The sequence below is a fragment of the Bos mutus genome, chromosome 7, assembly GCF_027580195.1.
Source record: "Bos mutus isolate GX-2022 chromosome 7, NWIPB_WYAK_1.1, whole genome shotgun sequence".
In the NCBI taxonomy this organism is placed as follows: domain Eukaryota; kingdom Metazoa; phylum Chordata; class Mammalia; order Artiodactyla; family Bovidae; genus Bos; species Bos mutus.
Window position 1 is genome coordinate 50,417,157 of NC_091623.1, and position 21,908 is coordinate 50,439,064.

The window sequence follows — 21,908 nt, forward strand, 5'->3', positions numbered from 1 at the left end:
TTTAAACCCACCTATTAACTTCATAATTCAATTACTCTATCTTAAGAGTTCATAATTTCTATTTAGTTTTTTAAAGTTTTCATTTCCCACCCAAAATTTTTCATACTGTCTTTTATCAACATAACATCACAGCTCTTTGGAAGTTTGGATCCAAAAAGGCCAATAACTCCTATGGATCTATTTCTTTTCTCTGTTGTTTGTATTGGATTTTGTGAATGTCATCTAATCTCCTTCTGTGACTAGTTATTTCTGACTATGTGCTGGATCTTGAACTTGCAAAACTGTCTGCTATCTAGAAATAATTTAATAACCAGTATGATGCTGTCTTCCTCCAGGTAGAATTTACATTTATTTCTGCTGGACCTTGAAGCACTAGCAATTTGGGCTCACCTCACCTTGAGTTCAGCAAATGGGACCATGTGAAGCTAAGCGGCTGTGCCTGCAAGAGCCTGTTACTTTCTAGTTTGTTCTTATTTCTAGCATGCAGCCCTTTATTGGACCCAATTCAAAGCAAAGGAAGTTCACTAAGCCCCTTTAGAGGGCCCTGGACTCCAATCCCTATCTCCTATAGCCCCACAAGACACTCCAAAGGACTCTCAAATCTCTCAGCTGTCCATACCAGAATTTTCAAATACCCTCAAGGGCAAGACCACCCCAAATCCTGGGCTCCTCTGACTAGGCTTCTCCTTTCCCAGATCCTAGCCCAATAACTTTTCATTTACTTACTCACTATCTAGGGGCAAATGCTGAGCATGGGGATGGGGTGGGAAGGCTGGGAGACAACTAGCTAAACTGTTTTGCAGACACATGTTTAATTAACATCCCTATTTCCAGCCACCCATTTCATCTTTGTTTTCCGTATCTGGCATCTCTAGACCCATAACCTCTCTTGAGTTCTACTATAGATAGGTTCTCTTCTTTGTGGCAAATGTCTCATCTACTTATTCTCATTTCGTCTGCAGAAACTTGTTAAATGTGCTTTCATATCCACTGATTACTGCCCTCCTGGTCTCTTTGTTTAGGTGTTTGGTCCACCAATTTAAATAAGAAGCTCCAAAACATTTATTTTAGGGATATAACTATTAAGGTCCATAAAGACACAATGATTTGCCCAAGGTAACTAAGAACTACTGCTATGAGGATTTGAGCTGGACTTAGAACTCGATTCTCCTGAATCACAGCGTTCCTATGCCTTATATCATGTATCTACTTTATCACAAAAATATTGTTGTGGGCATTATGTTCATTTATATATACTAACAGAAAATAATACAGTATAAGAACAGGCCAACATTCATGCTTATACAGAACTAGAGGAAGCAAAAACGAATAAGCTACACCAACCATTTCAAGTCAAGGTTGTAACTGTCACTTCTAAGCACTCTCAGATCTAATAGTATACACTTTTTAAAAAAAGAAAGTTAAACACTTCATAAAAGATGCTTAACACCATTAATTAATAGAGAAATGCAAACCAAAATTACAATGAGGTACCACCTCACACCAGTCAGAATGGTCATCATTAAAAAGTCTATAAATAATAAATGCTGGAGAAGGTGTAGAGAAAAGAGAACGCTTCTATACTGTTGGTGGGAATATAAATTGGGGCAGTCAGTATGGAAAACAGTATGGAGGTTCCTTAAAAAACTAAAAGTAGAGCTACCACATGATCCAGCAATCCCACTCCTGGGCGTACATCCAGATAAAACTATAATTCAAAAAGACATATGTAACTCCTATGTTCACAGCAGCATTATTCACAACCTGAGTGTCCGTCAACAGATGAATGGATAAAGAAGATGTGGTACATATGTACAATGGAACACTGCTGCTGCTACTGCTAAGTCACTTCAGTCGTGTCTGACTCTGTGCGACCCCATAGACGGCAGCCCACCAGGCGTCCCCGTCCCTGGGATTCTCCAGGCAAGAACACTGGAGTGGGTTGCCATTTCCTTCTCCAATGCATGAAAGTGAAAAGTGAAAGTGAAGTCACTCAGTCGTGTCTGACTCTTCGCGACCCCAAGGACTGCAGCCTACCAGGCTCCTCTGTCCATGGGATTTTCCAGGCAAGAGTACAATGGAACACTATTCCACCATAAAAAAAGAATGAAACGACGCCATTTGCAGCAACAAGGATGGAACTAGAGATTAACATACTACGTGAAGTAAGTCAAAAGGAGAAAGACAAATACCATGTGATATCATTTATATGTGGAAACTAAAATATGACACAAACGAACATTTATGAAACAGAAACAGACTCACAAACACAGAGAACAGGCTTGTGGCTGCCGAGAGGGAGAGGGGCTGGGGAGGGATGGAGCGTGGGGTTGGCAGATGCAAACTGTTACATACAGAATGGATAAACAACAAAGTCCTAATCTACACATAGGGGATTGTATTCAATATTCCATGATAAACCATAATGGAGAAGAATAGTTTAAAAAGGAATGCATTTATACATACAACCGAACCACGTTGCTGTCCAGCAAACATTAACAACACTGTAAACCAACCATACTTCAATTAAAATTTTTTTTAAAAAGAAAAAAAAAAAAATGAGGTTAAACACTTCATAGAATTGTTTTGTAAAACAAATACTCCCTAGTGCTTTGATTAACAGCTTGAGATTTTAGACGGAGAGAAAAAAAAATGGAATTTACATGAAAGAAATGTGCACACATTTTTCCTATAGAACTTGTAACTATTTAATTCTACTAATAATTTTATAAATACTGCAAATGATAAACATTATAAAACTTACTTCCTAATTATTTTATTAACAGTTTTAATGAACAACAGAAACATAGAAGCAGATAAATCAGATAGTTGTTTTTACAATTCAAAATTAGGAGTCAAAATATTTTACTTGGATCCCAGCTCCTCCATTTAATCTTATATCAGTACCTGCACTTTAATTTACCTGTCCCTATGTCTTTATAAAGCTCTAGTTTAGATGATTAACAAGTTTTTATAAACCATGCATTATTGCTACTATGATATTTTATTTCTCAAAAATGTAAGAACACAGATATATTCATTTCATGTTGTTGCTGTAACAAATTACCACAGATTGACTAGTTTAAAACACTAATTTATTATCTTACAGTCCTAGAGCATGCAGGTGCACACATGTGTGCACATGTGCATTAGTCCAGCATTTGGTTTAACCAGAAAGAAGGCTCTATTCCAGGCATGAACTGAGACTATCTGGAGTTTCAGAGCTAAGTCTTAAAAGACCGGTCTGGATAGATCAGCAGGGTTGCAGAGAATTCTCCAGCCAGGAGATGCAGTGGGGACAGAAGTGATGGACATGGGAAAGAGCCTGTCAGGTTTGCAGAGAAGGGACCACTGGAGAGAAGAGGCTATCTGAAAGTCAGGGCTTGATGCTGGGCATACTCAGGCCCTTCCAACAGTGACAAGGAAGAAAGGAGTCTGACTTGAACCATTCATAGTTTCTTGCTTCATCTAAACAGTAGAACAAGGTAAAATACCCTTTCCTTATGCCTTGTATGAAAAGAACACTTCTCTTTTGAGGAGTTTTTAAAGTATAATGCCAATATTCAAGATGCTGTGCAAAACGGCCAGAAAAAAAATCCTCCAAAGACAGGTGGGGGAAGTATCTCTCTTGTCAGTCTGGAACTAGGACTGCAAGCACCATCAGTGCTGCCGTTCAGGGGAACCGAGAAGCCTCAAGCCTAGAAGGAAGGTGAGGAGCAGTCACCCACCTTCCCGGCTGAGAGAAAGCCAGCACAGGCTCTGGTAGAAAGGAGCAGTAAAGTAATAATGGAAACCAGGTTAAGCCCAGCTCTCGTGACAGCACCTCATCTAAAAGCCAAAAGAAAACATCCCAAAAGCCTAAGAATAATTTTCATAATTGCACAGACATTTCTAAAAGAAAGTACCAATAATCTGAATCAAATTAACTAACCCCTTTTTCATGAATCAGCAACGTTAACCCAACTAAAAGGTTTTGATTTGGTAACGAATAACTGGCTTGGATTACAAACTTAAGTGAATAATTACATCAAAGATTATAAAATAAACTGTTAGCTATACAGGGGCTCATTTAGAGCTACCTTAATCAGTTCATAATAATGACTTCTTTCTTGAGGAGAAATGGGCAAAACTCATTTTTTGATCTTTCCTTAAAATAAAAATTCAGGCTATGGAAATGGAATTTGCAAGACATGAGATTCAGGATGGTGTTAAACTTTTAGCATCTACATGTATGTGAGGTGACAGTTGCTCCTACAAATGTTAATAAAATTGTCAAAAAATTAATTAAAATTTTATTAGTATTTAAATTCTTTTAAAATTATTTAAAAGAAAATACTGAGTTAAATGTACTTTCACTTAACTCTTAGTATTTTCTTTTAAATAATTTTAAAAGAATTTAAATAAGTTACAAAAATGACATATTTTACTGTATAATATAAATGAAAATATTATACTTAATATATTACATATTATAATACTAGAGTATCCATTAAATGACAAATATCCTTAATTTAAGGCATCCTTCAGCTTACATTTTTTCAAAAAAATCACATAAACATAAAATGAACCATTTTAAAGTGAACAATTCAGTAACAGCACATTCAGTGTTGTGCAATCACCACCTTTAAATAAACCCCAAAATTTTCATCACCCCAAAAGGTAACTCCATACCCATTATGAAGTTGCTCCCCGTTCCTCTTCCTCTTGTCCTAGTTAACCACCAATCTGCATGACTGCATTCTCTATGGATGTACCTACTTTGGACTCATATAGTAATACTACCTTTCATGTCTGGCTTCTTTCACTTAACATGTTTTTGCAGATCATCTGTGTCACAGCATACATCAGTGCTTCATTTCTTTTTATGAATAATATTCCATGTATGTATAGAATACAGTTTGTGTATCCATTCATTTATTGATAGACAGTTGGCCTGTTTTCACCTTTCAGCTAACTGTGAACAGTACTGTTATGAACAGTTATATACAGTCTTTTTTGAACATCTGTTTTTAATTCTTTTGGGAATATATCTAGGAATATTTACGAGGTCATATAATAATTCTATGTTTAACACCTGAGTGTTCATTGGAAGGACTCATGTTGAAGCTGAAACTCCAATACTTTGGCCACCTGATGCAAAGAGCTGACTCATTTGAAAAGGCCCTGATGCTGGGAAAGATTGAAGGCAGGAGGAGAAGGGGCTGACAGAGGATGAGATGGTTGGATGGCATCACCGACTCAATGGACATGAGTTTGGGTAAACTCCGGGAGTTGGTGATGGACAGAGAGGCCTGGCATGCTGTGGTCCATGGGGTCACAAAGAGTCAGACACAACTAAGCGACTGAACTGAACTGAAATTGTTGAGGAGCCGCCAAACTGGTTTTCACAAATTGCCGTACCTTTTTACATTTTCACCAGCAATGTATGAGGGTTCTAACTGCTTTACATCCTTGTCAAAATTTGTTTGTTTTCCATTTTGTTGATTATGGCCACCTAGTGGGTGTGAAGTTGTACCTCATTGTGCTTTTGATTTGCATTTCCCAAATGACTAACAATGAACCTCTTTTCATGTTTATTGGCCATAAATCTTTAGGGAAATGTCTATTCAAGTCCTTTGTCCGTTATTTTTTAAAAATTGTCTTGTCTGTTACTGAGTTGTAGAAGATCTTTATAAGTATTAGACTATGGTTAAATATTTTCCCATTTGTGGGTTGTTTTTTCACTCTCTTGCTGGTGTTCTTTGATGCACATAAAAATTTTTTTTATAAAGTCCAATTTTTTTCTTTTGTTGCTCATGCTTTTGGTGTCATTTCTAAGAATTCAAGGTCATGAAGCTTTCCCCTCTTGTTTTCTTCTAAGAGTTTCACGGTTTTAACTCTTATATATAGGTCATTGATGCATTTTGAGCTAACTTTCCACATGATGTGAAATGGGAGCCCAACTTCACTCTTTTGCATGTGGGTATCCAGTTGTCCCAGCACGATTTGTTGAAGAGAGTGTTCTTTCCCCTTTGAATAATCTTGGCACCCTTTTTGAAAATCAGATGGCTACAGATGATTTTCTGGACTCTTAGTTTTTAAAATGTTTTCAAAATTCAGAACTTTCCATGTTATAATTCTACCAATGCTTTTATGAGAGGAGGTTTAGCTTATAATGGTGTATTTAGGAGCTTTCATTTCAAAACTAGAATTTTCAAATGAAAAATATATACCCATAATGAGTAATTTCATTATTAAACATTTCTTTAAAAAAACAAAGATGAGTAGTATACACAAACTGGAAATCAAAACTAATCCCTGAGAAACAGTATTTTATAAAGTAGCATGTAAGTTCACGATCATTTACCATGCTGTAATGAAGTCATTAATTTTAACTAACCCTTATAAAGACCTCTATTTTATAATTATGAACTTCTAATCAACCTCTAAATGTGGTTATTACATTAAATGTCCTTTTTATCTGTCTTGCTTAATTTCCTACATCAAACTACCACTCAGTTCCAAATAAGAGATATATTATAAATCAAAAGAATTTTTTACATCTAGAATTTCTTATTGACATCAAAGTATCCTAATATGAGCCATCCATTCACTTTAAAAATTCTCTTGGTGCATTGGGTTTTTAAGTACCAATACAGCATGTTATCAATTGAAAGTTAAGATCACCACTATTTTAGATGCAAGCCAGGCATTCCTTCCCAACAGCCCCGTCTCCCTCATTAGTTTTTCTAGAAGTCTCTGGACTACCATCTCCTCAGCTCCCAGGACCTCTATCTACCTAGGGTGAAGAAAACAACTACCTTCCCTGATTATATGTCTCTACAACAGAGGATCAGTTACAAACCACAGATGCAGATTCTCTAAACTCAGTACCTCTAATAAAAATATAAACTCCCCAACCAGAACATTCAAGAGTTCTCTTTTATCTTGCATTCCCTTTACCTACCAGCTGTAATCATTAGGTATTTAGCTTTACCACAGTTCCTCTTAGATGTAAAGGCGATCTTGTTTTTATTGACCAAAAGAAGAAGAAAAGATTTTGCCCAGAGAACTAAGGGATAAAAAGTTCGGGAGGTGCTGATAACTGTAGTCTAGAAAATGTGAAAAACTTTACCTTTAGCTGGCCAGTGATGTCGCAGCAGCTGACTGTCTTACCAAGCAAGAGACTAAGGTTCAGGGTCAGACCAACGGTTCTGACGGCTGGGCTGGACACATAGTTGAAGTGAGACACCAAGGAAGAGACGGCCAGCCCAGCCCCTCATACGGCATCCCTTCCTGGTTAATCCATGGGGTGATAATGACACTGACTGGCCTCATCCTGCCAATGAAGGGCAAGGCACTGCAATCATGGCGCCTAGAAATGAATAGGAGTGATTGGGAATAAAAGGGGGAGGGGGGAAGGGTGGCCAGGATGAAGAAATGAATAAAACTCCAAATTTCGGTTACAACTCACTGTCATACCTATTATTCTAATATCATTATGACAGGGGGAATGGAAAAGGGGAAAAAAGAAAAAAGAAACAAAAAAGAAAAATTTCTACCTATTTAAATTTATGCAGCATTTTTAAGAATTTGAGTTTGTATCCTATAATCCGACTACATGTAACTAAAGCAAGAGGTTGATTCAATTTAGCTTATAAACCTATAGCAAAGAGTATTTTTTATCATCAGTGTTTTCTAAATTCTGACAACTTAGAACTATTAAGTCTTCAACAACAACTCAGTCTACACTACTGAAACAGACCATACTTACCAAACAATTCCTTGGGCTCCAGAGCCAATTGGTTTCAACTGCTGGTATCGTTTTAGGACTGTGAAAGTTGAGTCTGCCACTTGTACACTGTAAAACTGACTATCACATTTACTGTCACTCATGATGTAGTGTCATATAATATTCCAAAGAACTGGTACAGTCGTCAGATTCCTTGAAAAAAAAAAAAAAAACAGAATGAACATGCATTCTTACTGAAATTATACATGCACAGCTCACTTAATAGTGTTTTAAATTTTTGGTATATAAGACATTATGGTTATAAGCTGATAAACTCAGACCAAGTTCTGAACTTAAGCCACAAACAAAAAATGCAAAGACATCTATCTTAATGTACAAGACTATTATGAAGGGAAGAAACTTTGAGATCCTGCATGACCAGATCTTAAGGGACTGGATTAGGAAACAACCACCTTTGGAGAAAAGAATTTGCACATTTTTACTAGCCATGACAAGACCACGTCACTGTGTAATTCTCATCAGTTTCCTGTGGGGCCAGATTATGCTGAACTGTCTCAACCAGACATGGAGGTGTTCCGGAGATGTTGCAAAATGAACATGTCTATATCCACACAGAAAAACAAATGAACCAGGCTTCTGCTCTGTCCACAAATTCAGGCTAAAGGGATGAACCAGAAAGCAAATCTGATGTCAAAGTGATTATAAAAGTGCTAAGTTAAAGACAACAGGGTGTTGGAGGGCTGGTGGGATCTGTGAGAGCCATGCATACTGGTGAGTGCGTTCCTAACTTTTGAGCTGGTTCTGGAGCTAGCTTATATTCCCAGCAGCCCACGTCACTAGTGGGCTTCAATACAGGCAGAGAATTCTGTCATAACCTACAGTCAATAACATGGACACTATGATGTTAATCATGAGGTATGAGTATAAACTGGCAGCTCCAGAGCAGCCTTTTTGTGGTTTAGACAGTAAGTTAAGATTTCTACGCTGCAGGAGCCTATGTGATTTTATACAGAAAACAAAACAAACAGAAATGAATTGGCAGGAAGCTACCTTTACTTCAGTTTCCTGGCTCTTGTCTGATAATGTTTATTCAAAAGTTACCAAGTTATTTATACTGGTCATTATTTAAAAATTAAAAAGCCAACAATAAAATCATTTAGGTTAAGTATTCCACACTATTTAAAAACACAGAATTTAAATTTTATTTTATAGCGGCCCCAGCTTCTTGACTGTTTGTTCTACCACCTAACATTTAATGTCTACTCATGGAATTTTTGGTACTGGTGATAAATATTTCAACACAATGATGTCTAGGACTTCCATTAAAAATGGAAATAAATTTATCAATAACAAGTCTGAACAAAGAATCAAATCAAATTTATATTTGCTTCTTTTTTTTTTTTTTTTTTTTTTTACCATTCTCAGGGCAGTGGCTGAGGCACAGCTATTAGCACCAGCGGCCACTTTGACCAAGAGCCATTGCACACCAGTTGAGGATTGCCTCTGGGAGGCCAGCACTGCACTAGATAAACTAACACACTGCTCACGATGACCCACAGGGATCGCTAGCCCCGTGTCGCACTGGAGTGACCCAAAGCTTAGTGAGCTGGCTAAGCCATGCAGTGGTGAGAGGCGGGCCCTAAGCTCTCAGAGGGCAGAGGCAGGTCCATCTTGATCACCGCGGCACCTTGTATTTCCAGGGCAGGAGGACAGGGGGCGCCTGGGCCCTGGGACGGAGTTAGCATTCAATATACTTCTGCTGATCTGACCCTATAACACTGTAGCTCATGATTCCCTCATGATGCTACTCCATTTTACTGACATCTGAATATCCTTTTCTTAATTTAGTTTTAGTTTTAAGAGGTTGAGACAATTCATTTCAACATTTATGGGGTGCCTTTGAACAAGAAAGTGATAAATAATACAGAAGACATGGCAAGATCAGCCAGGAATTGGTCTTGAAGCATCATCTAATTCACTCTTTGGGGAAGAAATGTGAGGAATGAGTCTGTTATCTTTACTGTAATCTAAGTTACAAAGAGGTATGTGCCGTAAGCAAAATGTAAATAAATCTGAAAGGCAAGTGGTTCAACCCACAGCAGGTGCAGAAGACAAGAAGAGCTTCATGGAGGAGGGGGCATTTGCCCTGAACAATTTTGCCAGAGATACTGCAGAAGCACAGAGCTCAAACTGTCTGTGCTTAGACATGGTGAATTGCTCAGCTTGACCAGTGGAGTACAAATGCAAAGGATCAGAGACAGACTCAGCAAAAAGCCAGGAGCCAATAAAATCTGCTGTTTCTTTGGCATATAGTAATGTATCAGCCATGATGGTCATTCACAAAGCATTTGAGTACCACTGTGGACCACGTCCCTTGCCAGAACAGCCAGCCTGCCTGCCTTTTGGGTTTCGAGTTTACAGAGAGGGTACACTCAGAAGAGAGTGAATGCAAGGAGAGCCCCAAAGCCAGAGGACAGAGGTTTAGGGTGCAGGGAAGAGCTGGAGGTGTCTTCTAAGCATGACAAGCCATTTGAGATTTGGTTTTGCTGGGTCGTGGGGGAAAAACTGGAGACAGAAAACAAGGCCAGATCACCACAAGCCCTGGAAGCCACTGGGACCCACCTGGGTCTGGACGTGCGCCTAAGGGCTGTGGAGGCATCAAAGCACAAGAGGCACAGGCTCTCAGACTTGCTTCTCAGAGAGGTCATTCGGGAAGCTGAGAAAGGGAGTGACTAGAGTGAGTAGGGCTCAAAACAGGCAGACCTGACAAAAATGGCAGGATCATGGTAGCTGGGGAAGCGAAGGAAATGCGTGGCTTAGAGGAAGAGTGTGTGTAACTTGTTGCCCTGCAGGAGATGGGGAGAAATAAAGGTGAAACAGCGGAAGGTAGGCAGGAGATAACTGCACAGTTGGAGAGTTTGACTTTGGACAAGTCTGAAGAGGCCAAGGGACAGTATGAGAGGACCAGGCTGCTGACCTACTCCAGGATCCACTCCTCCCTTCATTTGCTGGACAGACAGCTGTCCAGCCAGAGATGACATCTGGCCACTTTCCTGGCAGCCAGGTGTGGCCAGAGGACCAACTTCTGCCTGATAAGATTTGAGCAGAACTGATGGATGTTACTTCTAGATCATTTTTTAAACAGAAAGTTGCTTGCCTTCCCATCTATCTTTCTTCCTTGCTGTTGGCTGGGTGATCAGTGGTTGTACTCCCAGAGATGGAAGTTACATGGTGAAGATACTAGAATCACCCACCAGCCAGAGTCCTGAACGACCATGTGGGACACAGCTGGGCCATTCTGGTCCACCTATCCACACTGAGATTGGCATAAATTAATCTAGGTCATGTTGAATAATTCTGGAACTCTCTCTGCTACAGCTGCTGTAACCCATACTCTGACTGGTACAGTACTAGATTAGCTTTCGTGAATTTGGGGAGTATATTACATCATTGTGTTACTTACTTAGTTGTGTTCAACTCTGCAACCCCATGGACTGTAGCCCACAGGCTCCTCTATCCGTGGAATTCTCCATTCAAGAATACTGGAGTGGAAAGTCATCCCCTTTTCCAGGGAATCTTCCCAATCCAGGAATAAAACACTGGTCTCCTGCATGGCAGGCAAATTCTTTACCATCTGAGCCACCAGGGAAGCCCCCTATATTACATCATTAGGTAAATAATTAATACAATTTCATCTCAAGATTTTAAATAATTTTTAAGTTAAAATAAGTTGTCCTTATCAGGCAGGAAAAAAAAGTCACTTAACAAAGAATCTGTTAGAGCCACCTCCTCTGCCAAGCCTGGGCTTCATGAGAGCAAGAGAAAGAACCCCAAGCCAAAAGAAGAAAGCATGTAAATTAACTATTAATGAAGTCAACTCCTGGATGTATTTCAACAAAATGGACCTCGTGATCCTGGTGGCTCAGCAGTAAAGAATCCACCGGCCAATACAGGAGACGCAGGTTCAATCCCTGGGTTGGGAAGATCCCCTGGAGAAGGAAATAGCAACCCACTCCAGTATTCTTGCCTAGAAAATCCCATGGACAGAAGAGCCTGGCAGACTACAGCCCAAGAGGTCACAGAGTCAGACAATACTCAGCTACTAAAAAACAACAACAAACAAAAGAAATAGCTGTAAACAAAACGGACATCAACCAAATTGAGAAGTGTAAGAATTCTTCAGGCAACCACATTACCAACACACAGAAGGTGGAGTCCCTGACTTAACTCCCATCACTCAGGTGCTGGTTCCTCACCTCGGCTCCCAGCAGTGGGACCCACTGCCCGTCACAGCGCCCTGTCACTCAGCTTCTGCAGGTCTGCCTCCGCCTCCCTCTGCCAGGCGAGGAGCTCCTCAAAGGAGGAAGGGCCTGTCTTCCCTCTCATACAACATTACTAAATAAATGCCAACCAATGATCCACTGAGAAAGCTCCTAGGAGGATACACTCTGCGCTTACAGACCCGAGGGTGGTGAATGGATGCCTCAAGGTTAGGAAGCGGCATGGCCTTTGCTAAAGGCAACTGCCTCAGGTCTACACCCTCCCCACTTACCATGCCGCTTGTCAAATGAATTGCTCTAACCGAAAACCTCTGTTTCTTCAACATTGGAGACTCCTGTAGTATCCCCTCCAGGATACTGGAATAAAATCTACCCATTCTATGAATAAACATTGGGCAGGAGGAACATTCCTATCTGTTTAGAGCCTGTTTAGAGCATTTAAAGAAATGCTTTAAATTTTTTTTCTCTACCTCTAGAATGCTCAAACTACCATACAATTGCACTCATCTCACACACTAGTAAAGTAATGCTCAAAATTCTCCAAGCCAGGCTTCAGCAATATGTGAACCATGAACTTCCTGATGTTCAAGCTGGTTTTAGAAAAGGCAGAGGAACCGGAGATCAAATTGCCAACATCCATTGGATCATGGAAAAAGCAAGAGAGTTCCAGAAAAACATCTATTTCTGCTTTATTGACTATGTCTAAGCCTTTGACTGTGTGGATCACAATAAACTGTGGAAAATTCTGAAACAGATGGGAATACCAGACCACCTGATCTGCCTCTTGAGAAACTGGTATGCAGGTCAGGAAGCAACAGTTAGGACTGGACATGGAACAACAGACTGGTTCCAAATAGGAAAAGGAGTACGTCAAGGCTGTATATTGTCACCCTGTTTATTTAACTTATATGCAGAGTACATCATGAGAAACGCTGGACTGGAAGAAACACAAACTGGAATCAAGATTGCCGGGAGAAATATCAATAACCTCAGATATGCAGATGACACCACCCTTATGGCAGAAAGTGAAGAGGAACTCAAAAGCCTCTTGATGAAAGTGAAAGTGGAGAGTGAAAAAGTTGGCTTAAAGCTCAACATTCAGAAAACGAAGATCATGGAATCCGGTCCCACCACCTCATGGGAAATAGATGGAGAAACAGTGGAAACAGTGTCAGACTTTATTTTTCTGGGCTCCAAAATCACTGCAGATGGTGATTGCAGCCATGAAATTAAAAGACACTTACTCCTTGGAAGGAAAGTTATGACCAAGCTAGATAGCATATTCAAAAGCAGAGACATTACTTTGCCAACAAAGGTTTGTCTTGTCAGGCTATGGTTTTTCCTGTGGTCATGTATGGATGTGAGAGTTGGACTGTGAAGAAGGCTGAACGCCAAAGAATTGATGCTTTTGAACTGTGGTGTTGGAGAAGACTCTTGAGAGTCCCTTGGACTGCAAGGAGATCCAACCAGTCCATTCTGAAGGAGATCAGCCCTGGGATTTCTTTGGAAGGAATGATGCTAAAGCTGAAACTCCAGTACTTTGGCCACCTCATGCAAAGAGTTGACTCATTGGAAAAGACTCTGATGCTGGGAGGGATTGGGGGCAGGAGGAGAAGGGGACGACAGAGGATGAGATGGCTGGATGGCATCACTGACTCGATGAACGTGAGTCTGAGTGAACTCCGGGAGTTGGTGATGGACAGGGAGGCCTGGCGTGCTGCAATTCATGGGGTCGCAAAGAGTCGGACACGACTGAGCGACTGATCTGATCTGAGTATTCTAAATATAAACAACCCAGGTACTGTAAATACAGTATTAAATCTCTGATTAACTTTTCTAAATAAAAAAATTAGCTCTAACTATAGCTTTCTGGGGCTTCCCAGATGGCACTAGTGGTAAAGACCCTGTCTGCCAATGCCGGGGACGGAAGAGGCATGGATTTGATCCCTGGGTTGGAAGATCCCCTGGAGGAGGGCACGGCAACCCACTCCAGTATTCTTGCCTGGAGAATCCCACGGACAGAAGAGCCTGGCGGGCTATAGTCCATGGGGTCACAAAGAGCCGGACATGACTGAAGTGACTTAGCACAGCACAGCACAGCTTTCCACCACAGCTTTCCAGTTATAACATTTCAAAATGGGAAACAACAGTGGAGAGCATGTAGTGTGAGACCTGGGGAGATGTCAGCTACTATTTACTGACTTCTCCCAACAAACATTTCCTGACAGCCTCCTGTGTACCAAACACGAGGGACGTGTGTGTGTTTGAGTGTCTGTGTGTCAGTCGCTCAGTCATGTCCGACTCTTTGCCACCCCGTAGACTGTAGCCCACCAGGCTCCTCTGTCCATGGAATTCTCCATCCAAGAATACTGGAGTGGGTTGTCATTCCTTTCTGCAGGGGATTTTCCCATCCCAGGGATCGAACCCAGGTCTCCAGCATTGCAGGCAGATTCTTTATTCTCTGAGCCACCAAGGAAACCATGGAGTACTAATCAGACAATCCTCTCCCTCCAAACCACCAACACATAATTATCATACCATTCAGGAAGTGTCCTTGGGGGTATGCACTGTCTGCATGGCAGAAGTCCAGCAGAGTGGTAGGCAGAGGGCAGAGTGAGAGAACAGGTGGAATGTGTGAGTGAGAGGCAGATGCAGAGGAAGGCTTCCTGGAGGAGGCAAGACCTGCATGCAAGTAACAGCCCAGTTGTGACAAAGCAGGTACTTTCACATATACTGGTGAGTATAAGTTAGTATGAATTACACAAATTCGTAAAACACTATTTGGAAGTAAAACAGGTAATATCTAAGGAAAAATCTGCATGACTCCTGACCTGGCAACTACAATCCTATATAAAAGCACCTGACAAATACACATGTACAAGGATGTAAAGACAACTGTGCAAGGATGTGTGCAGCGCTGCTTGTAACAGGCAAAAACTAGAAAGAATCTAAAAGGCACCCTTGGAATGACCGAATGAATCACGGCATAAAAGCATCATAAAGCCATTAAAGACAATGCAGGGACTTCAGGCATTGATAGGGAAAGATGTTTAAGATATGTCAGGAAATAAAACAAGCCAAAGCAGAGTACATGCAGTAAATGCCAATGTACAGAAAACTACACAAACACAGACAATACGCCAGCAAGTGCAGAGAAACAGTGGAAAACCAGACTTTCACTCCTGACATTACAACTTTTTTTTTTCTTTTACCTATGCACATATTTCACATTTTAAAAACTAAACACTTTTAAATAAAAAGCTGAAGAATGGTCACTCTGACCCCTTTACAGAGAATGGATTTGAGGCAGATGAGACTGGAGACAGGAAGGCAAGTGGGCCAGGCTCAGTACACAGTTATATGAGCTCTACTAACAGCTTGTGAGATCCAGGTACTATCCTCACCCTGCAAATGAGGAAACAACTTGGAGACAGGAAGTACCTTGCCCAGATTCTCAGCTGGAGAGTAGCATAGCCTGGATTTGAACCGAGGTGTATTTGACTACAATATCCATGTTCTTCCCAATATACTACTGGAATATCTCTAATTTTATTTAGAAAGTAAAGTGATTGTCAAAGGGCTAGTTAGGACCAGGACAAAATAACACAGACCTTCACATCTTATCTTGTTGGCTTCAACCCACCTAGACACTTTTCTTCTGATGATGAAGATAATGCAGTGATCCACAGAATCAAACCTTTAATCACACTAATGCTTCAGAATACCCAGGGCATTCAATATTTAAATAAACTGACTGCTGTGATTAAAAGCAGACTGTCACAATCACCTTCTTTGTTTCAATGCTTGCTGCTAAAAGTTTTAATCAAATTGTTCTTTTCCCCTACTTTATTCTTATTAAAAATAGTATTCGTGTGTGTTTGTTAGTCATTCAGTCGTGTCTGACTCTTTGAGACCCTAAAGACTGTAGCCCACCAGGCTCCTCTGTCCATGGAATTCTCCAGGCAAGAATACTGGAGTGAGTATCTATTCTATTCTCCAGGGATCTTAGCACAACTTTCATCTTCTCTGAATAACCAAAAACCTCACAGCATCTCAGGGCCACTCTTTTGAACATCAGTTCTTAACTTATGGCATATACTATGACACAGAATAACAATTAGTAGTTGGTTATCATGTCACTCACAGTTGGATCCTAAGGATCTAGCAAGAATTCCTCCCACTGGCCCCTTGCAGTCATCAGTCTCCCCACCTCCAGCCCTGATACTCAATGTTGTGAGTAAAGGCCTCATTGTGCCCGAGACACACCAACAGCCAAAGTGCTCTCCCAGCCTCCATTCCCGATACCTCCAATCCACAGTACACACACCACATTAGAAAGATCTGTGCACATGAAAACCTTTACACGAATGCTCAAGCAGCTATTATCTATAATAGTTCAAAACTGGAAGAAATCCAGATGTCTTTCAGTGGGTGAATGGTTAAACAAAGTGCTGTACATCCATCCATACAATGGACTACCACCCGGCACTAAAAATGATTGAATTACTGATGTTCAACAACAATTGGGGTAGGTCATAGGGCATTATGAAATTTTCGTGATAAAAGCCAATTTCAAAAGGTCCATAATCTATGTATACAACATCCCTAAAATGAAAAATTACAGAGATATAGAACAGATTAGTGGTCTCGAGGGGTTATGGATGGTGGCGGGGAAGGGGGACAGTGTGGTTATAAAGGGGTAGTACAAGGGAGATCTTTGGGATGATGAAATAGTTCTGTATCTTGATGATGACGATGGTGGTTATATGAACCTCCATATGTGATAAAATGACATAGAACTACACAAACACTGTATTGATACTAACTGCCTGGCTCTGGTATTGCACGACAGCTATATAAACACAAAGCCATCGGGGGCAACCGGGTGAAGGGGGCACAGGGCCTCTCTGTGCTATTTGTGCAACCTCTTAGGATTTGTACTTATTTCAAAATAGGAATTAAAGAGATTTGTTGAAAAGGATTTGTGATTATACTACTCTTATGTTTGAGTTCCTTCAATAGTGACCGATTCCTGAGAACAGCAGAGGTGTTCTGTAGGGCCTCTGGCTCACTCTCAAGCATTATCAAGCCCCCTGGGAGCAGCAGACTCCAGCTCCTGCACACCTTCAGGTCTCTCTGCCTGAGTTGTCCTATCTGCCTGAAATGACTTCCCTCCCCCTTCTGTGTTTCTGACCAACCTTCATCTTCCCAAGTCCAGGGCAAGCACCTGCTTTTCTGCAAGTCTTCCTCAGTAGGGCTTCCTTTCCAACCGTGACAGGCACTCCCCATTTTTTGAGCACCACAATCTGTATTCGTTTGCCTTGCAAGTCTATCTCCACTTCTACTCTGTGAGCTCCTCTATTTCTCAGTCCTCTACTAATTACACAGTGGGTGCCAGTAAATACTTGTTAAAGGAAAACTAAATGGCATGGTAAGTGCAAGGCAGCTCTGAAGTCAGAGGGCAGTGGGTCTGCCATTTATCTGGGTGAGTGAACTTGGGCAAGCACTTATACTCATCTGTAGAAGAGGGATAACTGCAGAATCAACCTCAGCGGACAGCTAGCACAGTGCTCAGCACAGGCCAAAGTATTCACCTTAGCCGACCTTAGAACAGATCTTACCACACCCATTCTGCTTCTTCCAAATATCTGCATTCTGAATACGTGAACTCAACCCTGATGAGTGCAAAGGCTGATGACACGGTTAACGCTGGTGAGCACCTCCATGAAAGACACGACAGGAGGCAACGCACAGAATTTACTTTTCATTCTAGGCTGTGACAGGTAGATGGTGTGTCATGAAATTTTTAGAAGTCATCCACTTTACAACATATAATAGTAGCTATGTTTCTGAGAGTTAAGAGTTAGAAAAACAGATTTGATTCCAGAATCACAGCTGGGGGATTCACTACCTGGTTTGCATCCTTAAGCCTAGATATTCTGAAATCAAACTAGTAGCAGCATCAATTTAGATACACAATATTCAAACAGTGTAACAAATTACATTATTTACAATTCTGTAGAAATATATGTGCATGTATAAATATATATATTTTAAAGAAAAGGAGTTGTTTTACAGGCGATCATTATTATTCCTTCTCTCAGAATCATTGTAGGGAGTAGAGCTATGCTTTTTAAAAAACTTGTTCTAAATAAAATTTGTTTTTAAGCCAAATCCCCAGGTTTTTCCTATGCTGGCCTATGGAAAGACAGACTAATAGGTGATTTTCACACTGTTCATTCTCCTAATGCCAAATAATTCAGGTATGGAAATACTTTAAATAACAACCTCAAAACAGGCCAGAATTTATTTAATATAAAGAGAGTTAACATTAACACCTCGCTTTTGAAAAAGTGAAAGTGTTAGTTGCTCAGTTGTTTCCAGGTTCCTGTGTCTTTGGGATTTTCCAGGCAGGAATACTGGAGTGGGTTGCCATTCCCTTCTCCGGGGGTTCTTCCTGACCCAGGGATTGAACCGGGATCTCCTGCACTGCAGGCAGATTCTTTACCGTCTGAGCCACAAGGGAGGTGAAAAAAAATCCACCTCATTTGTAATTCATATATCCTTAGAATCTATTTTTATTATTCCTGAAATGTTTTAGAGTATGTAGTCTTTGCTTAAGAAAGGTTCTTAGGTAAAATTAGCTAGGAGAAAGGGGGAGTAGAATATTTTATAAAATCCAAAAACAAAAAAAATGAACCAAGAAACCGAATGAAATTAAAGAAAATCAATTTGCTGAATTCCACTTTCAAATGTCTAGTAAATTTCCTTAGCTATAAGGAATTCCTATGCTAAAATTGAGACTACTATTGCTGATTATTTTTATATCTATTAATTTACACCCCAACATTTTCCAAAGAGGATTTGAGGCACCAGTTAAAAATATTTTAACTGGCAATCCAAAGGCCAATTTAAAATCTGAAAAGACCCACAGTGCTTTATAAAAAATGAATTCTTGCTGTGCAAAAGATACACAAACTTGTCCCATATGGCCTTTTAATGACTCAAAGGGTCCAGGCACTGAGTATCAACAGTAGCTAACATCATAGTGTGAGCCAATCAAGACTATTTGCCTCTAGAGGAAGCGCACACCCCACCTAAGAAGGCTCCCTGAATCCAACCAAACCTTGTCTAAATCCAACTACAAATTTTCAAGAAATAGAGAAACACAAGAAATGACATTGCAGAGGTACAATCAGTAAAATCCCAATAACAGAAATACTATCGCGTCAGCAAACAAACTACAAGGAAAAGAAAAACAGAAATAAAGAGGGATCTACAGATTCAAAGACATTATCAACCAATCACAATATATGGTCCTTATCTGGATCTGTATTCCAAGGAAGAAACTATTAAAGAAACTATAAAATGTATGAGACAACTGGAAATTTGAGTGCTGGCTGGCTATTTGATATTACAGAATGACTAATTACTGCTTTTCCAAGTTTGAAAGAATTCTTATTTTAAAAATTTTTCAGATGTAAACTGAAAAATTTATGGGTGAAATGACACGATAGTTAGGATTTGCTTGAAAATAATAGTGCAGTGTGTGTTGGGGGTGTGTGAGAGCTGCAGGCATGAGGTCAGGGGGGAACCAGGTTGGCCAGTGGTTAGTGACTGCTGAAGCTGGATACTACTCTGTTTACTTTCCCACATGTTTGAGATCTCTCATAATAAAACAGTTACAACGAAGACTGTTGTTGAAACCAGGTCATACAATCACAGAAGGGCAAATACAAATTTAACAATTCTTAAGGAAAATTATGTAAAAATGTCACCTTCTTAACCAAGTACAACTAGATCAGAGACAGCTGTGCACGCACTTGTGTTAGTCACTTCAGGCATGTCCGACTCTTTTCGACCCTATGGACTGAAGCCTGCCAGGCTCCTCTGTCCATGGGATTCTTCAGGCGAGAATACTGGAGTGGGCTGCCATGCCCTCCTACTGCCAAATCAACAATGTTAAGGAAAAAATGTGGTTTTGTTTTACCTCATATATCATGAAATAAATTGGTTTACTCACTATTAATTGTGTCATCTGGCACTTTTCTCTATCCAGAAAATTAAGATATTTTATTTTAAATAGACAAATTGAGGTGTACCCTCTAACATTTATTTAGGAAGGCCAAATAAACACATTTTAATCTGTCAACAAATTATTTAAAGTGGTGTCCTGAAAAGTTAAGTTCTCAGGAGTAGATTCTCCTCAAGAAACTCAGGAAAATTCCTCTTCAGAGATGACTGTGCCAAAATAGGATTGTTTTTAACCCTGTAGGATCCTTTTGAAGGGGAAAAAAAGGGTTAAATGAAGGGAAACGATATCTAGATTGGATTTTATTCTTCCAGAACAAATTAAGAGCCAAAGAGACTACTCAGAGCTAAGGGACTCAGGAAAGAATGCTGATCTGCGGGAGACCTGGGTTCAAATTTCACTTTCCAGCTGCTTGCTACAAAACAGACTGCCGAAACTCTGGGAGGCTGTTTCCTCCTGTGTGGAAAGTGGAGGCTAGCAGGCTTCCTAGCTGCTATCACAGGGCTCCAGCGACAAAAGAGAGTTCCTGGACAATTAGGGACTAGCTCCCCTAGTTGTGTGCTACCTTTCTAGCTCACTGCAACTCTTCCCTCCTAAACAACCTGCCTTGAAGTCCGGAGTCCGACAATCCTGAAATAAAACTGAATGAGGTCTGCATTTTGCTTGGCTAACAGCACTGAAAACATTTTAAAATAAGCTACTGCCAACAATTAAAAATGAAGAGAGTACAGATTCAAATCTCAAATTCTGACTTCTTTCTAAAAATTGCTGGGTAAGTGGCGTCTGGTTCTCCAGGGTCTCCACTACTCCAATCTCTCACATCCGGCCCCACAGGCTAATTTTTGACCCCAATATTGGGCTGAATATTGGAGAAGGGGATGACGGAGAATGAGATGGTTGGATGGCATCACCGACTTAATGAACATGAGTTTAAGCAAGCCCTGGGAGTTGGTGATGGACAAGGAAGCCTGGCGTGCTGCAGTCCATAGGGTCCCAAAGAGTCGCACGTGATTGAGCGACTGAACTCAACTGATTGGGCTGAAGTTCCTCCTTCACCCTGCCCTTGCCCACTTCTTGTCTTCCCCTGGACCTGACAAGTTTCTCATCACCATTCAAGTCAACTCCAGCACCAGCCAAGCACCACCGCCTCCTCCAAGTTTCCACAGCACAGCCCCTCTACAGCAAGCTGTCCGAGCACCGTCTGCATGTCTCCTTTCTCTGCTGGTCTCTTGGGCTCTCTGGAGGAAGGGACCCTGTTGCTACTGACTTTGTGTCCCCAGGGCCGAGCAGAAAGCCGACCTAGATAATGTAGAATTCAATGTGTCCTGAATGCGAGGAAGGAAGTTAGAGCTAAAACATTATAAAAATGTCAGATTTTATATTACAGCTTGTTCTGATAGTTACCAAATAAAGGGGTCAAGGACATTAAAATGTTTCACAAAACTAAAGCAACCTACCATCTGCATGTAAGTTTCACAAGTTAGTCAGAAGTCACTAAATAAACAGAAAGCAGAGGCAACAGGGTGGCAAGGTCATTCATTCATTTACTCACTTAACTGATATTACTGAATACTTACTGTGTGCTTTCTAAGCACTGGGGATAAAGCAGTGGACAAATCAGACAACTACCTGTTTTCATAAAGCTATATGGGAGAAACAGAAAATAAACAGGCAAATCAATAGAATAGTTTCAAACCAGATACTGGGAAGAAAAGTAATGTAATGAGACAGAATGACTAAAGGAGGAGAAAGGGTGGTCAAGGAAAGCATTCTGTAAATTGAAACATGTGAGGAGAAGGACCAGAAGGAGTCAGCTGTGCAAAGATCCGGGAGGCAACTCCAATCACTGGATACAAGTGCAAAG

General features: G+C 40.6%; 1 protein-coding gene across 5 annotated transcripts in view; it reads right to left on the reverse strand.

The window, feature by feature from the left end:
• MAPK9 (mitogen-activated protein kinase 9) overlaps positions 1-21,908 on the reverse strand; it is a 68,113-nt gene that overhangs the window by 45,230 nt on the left and 975 nt on the right. For 2 of the 5 annotated variants that reach the window (XM_070373497.1, XM_070373501.1), the window contains exon 2: positions 7,754-7,924. In XM_070373497.1, the coding sequence (XP_070229598.1) occupies positions 7,754-7,875 (122 nt within the window). In that variant the 5' untranslated portion in view covers positions 7,876-7,924. Of the gene's footprint in view, positions 1-7,114; positions 7,355-7,753; positions 7,925-10,354; positions 10,376-21,621; positions 21,688-21,908 lie in introns of those variants that run through there. The other 3 variants (XM_070373498.1, XM_070373499.1, XM_070373502.1) reach the window with 3 other exon arrangements.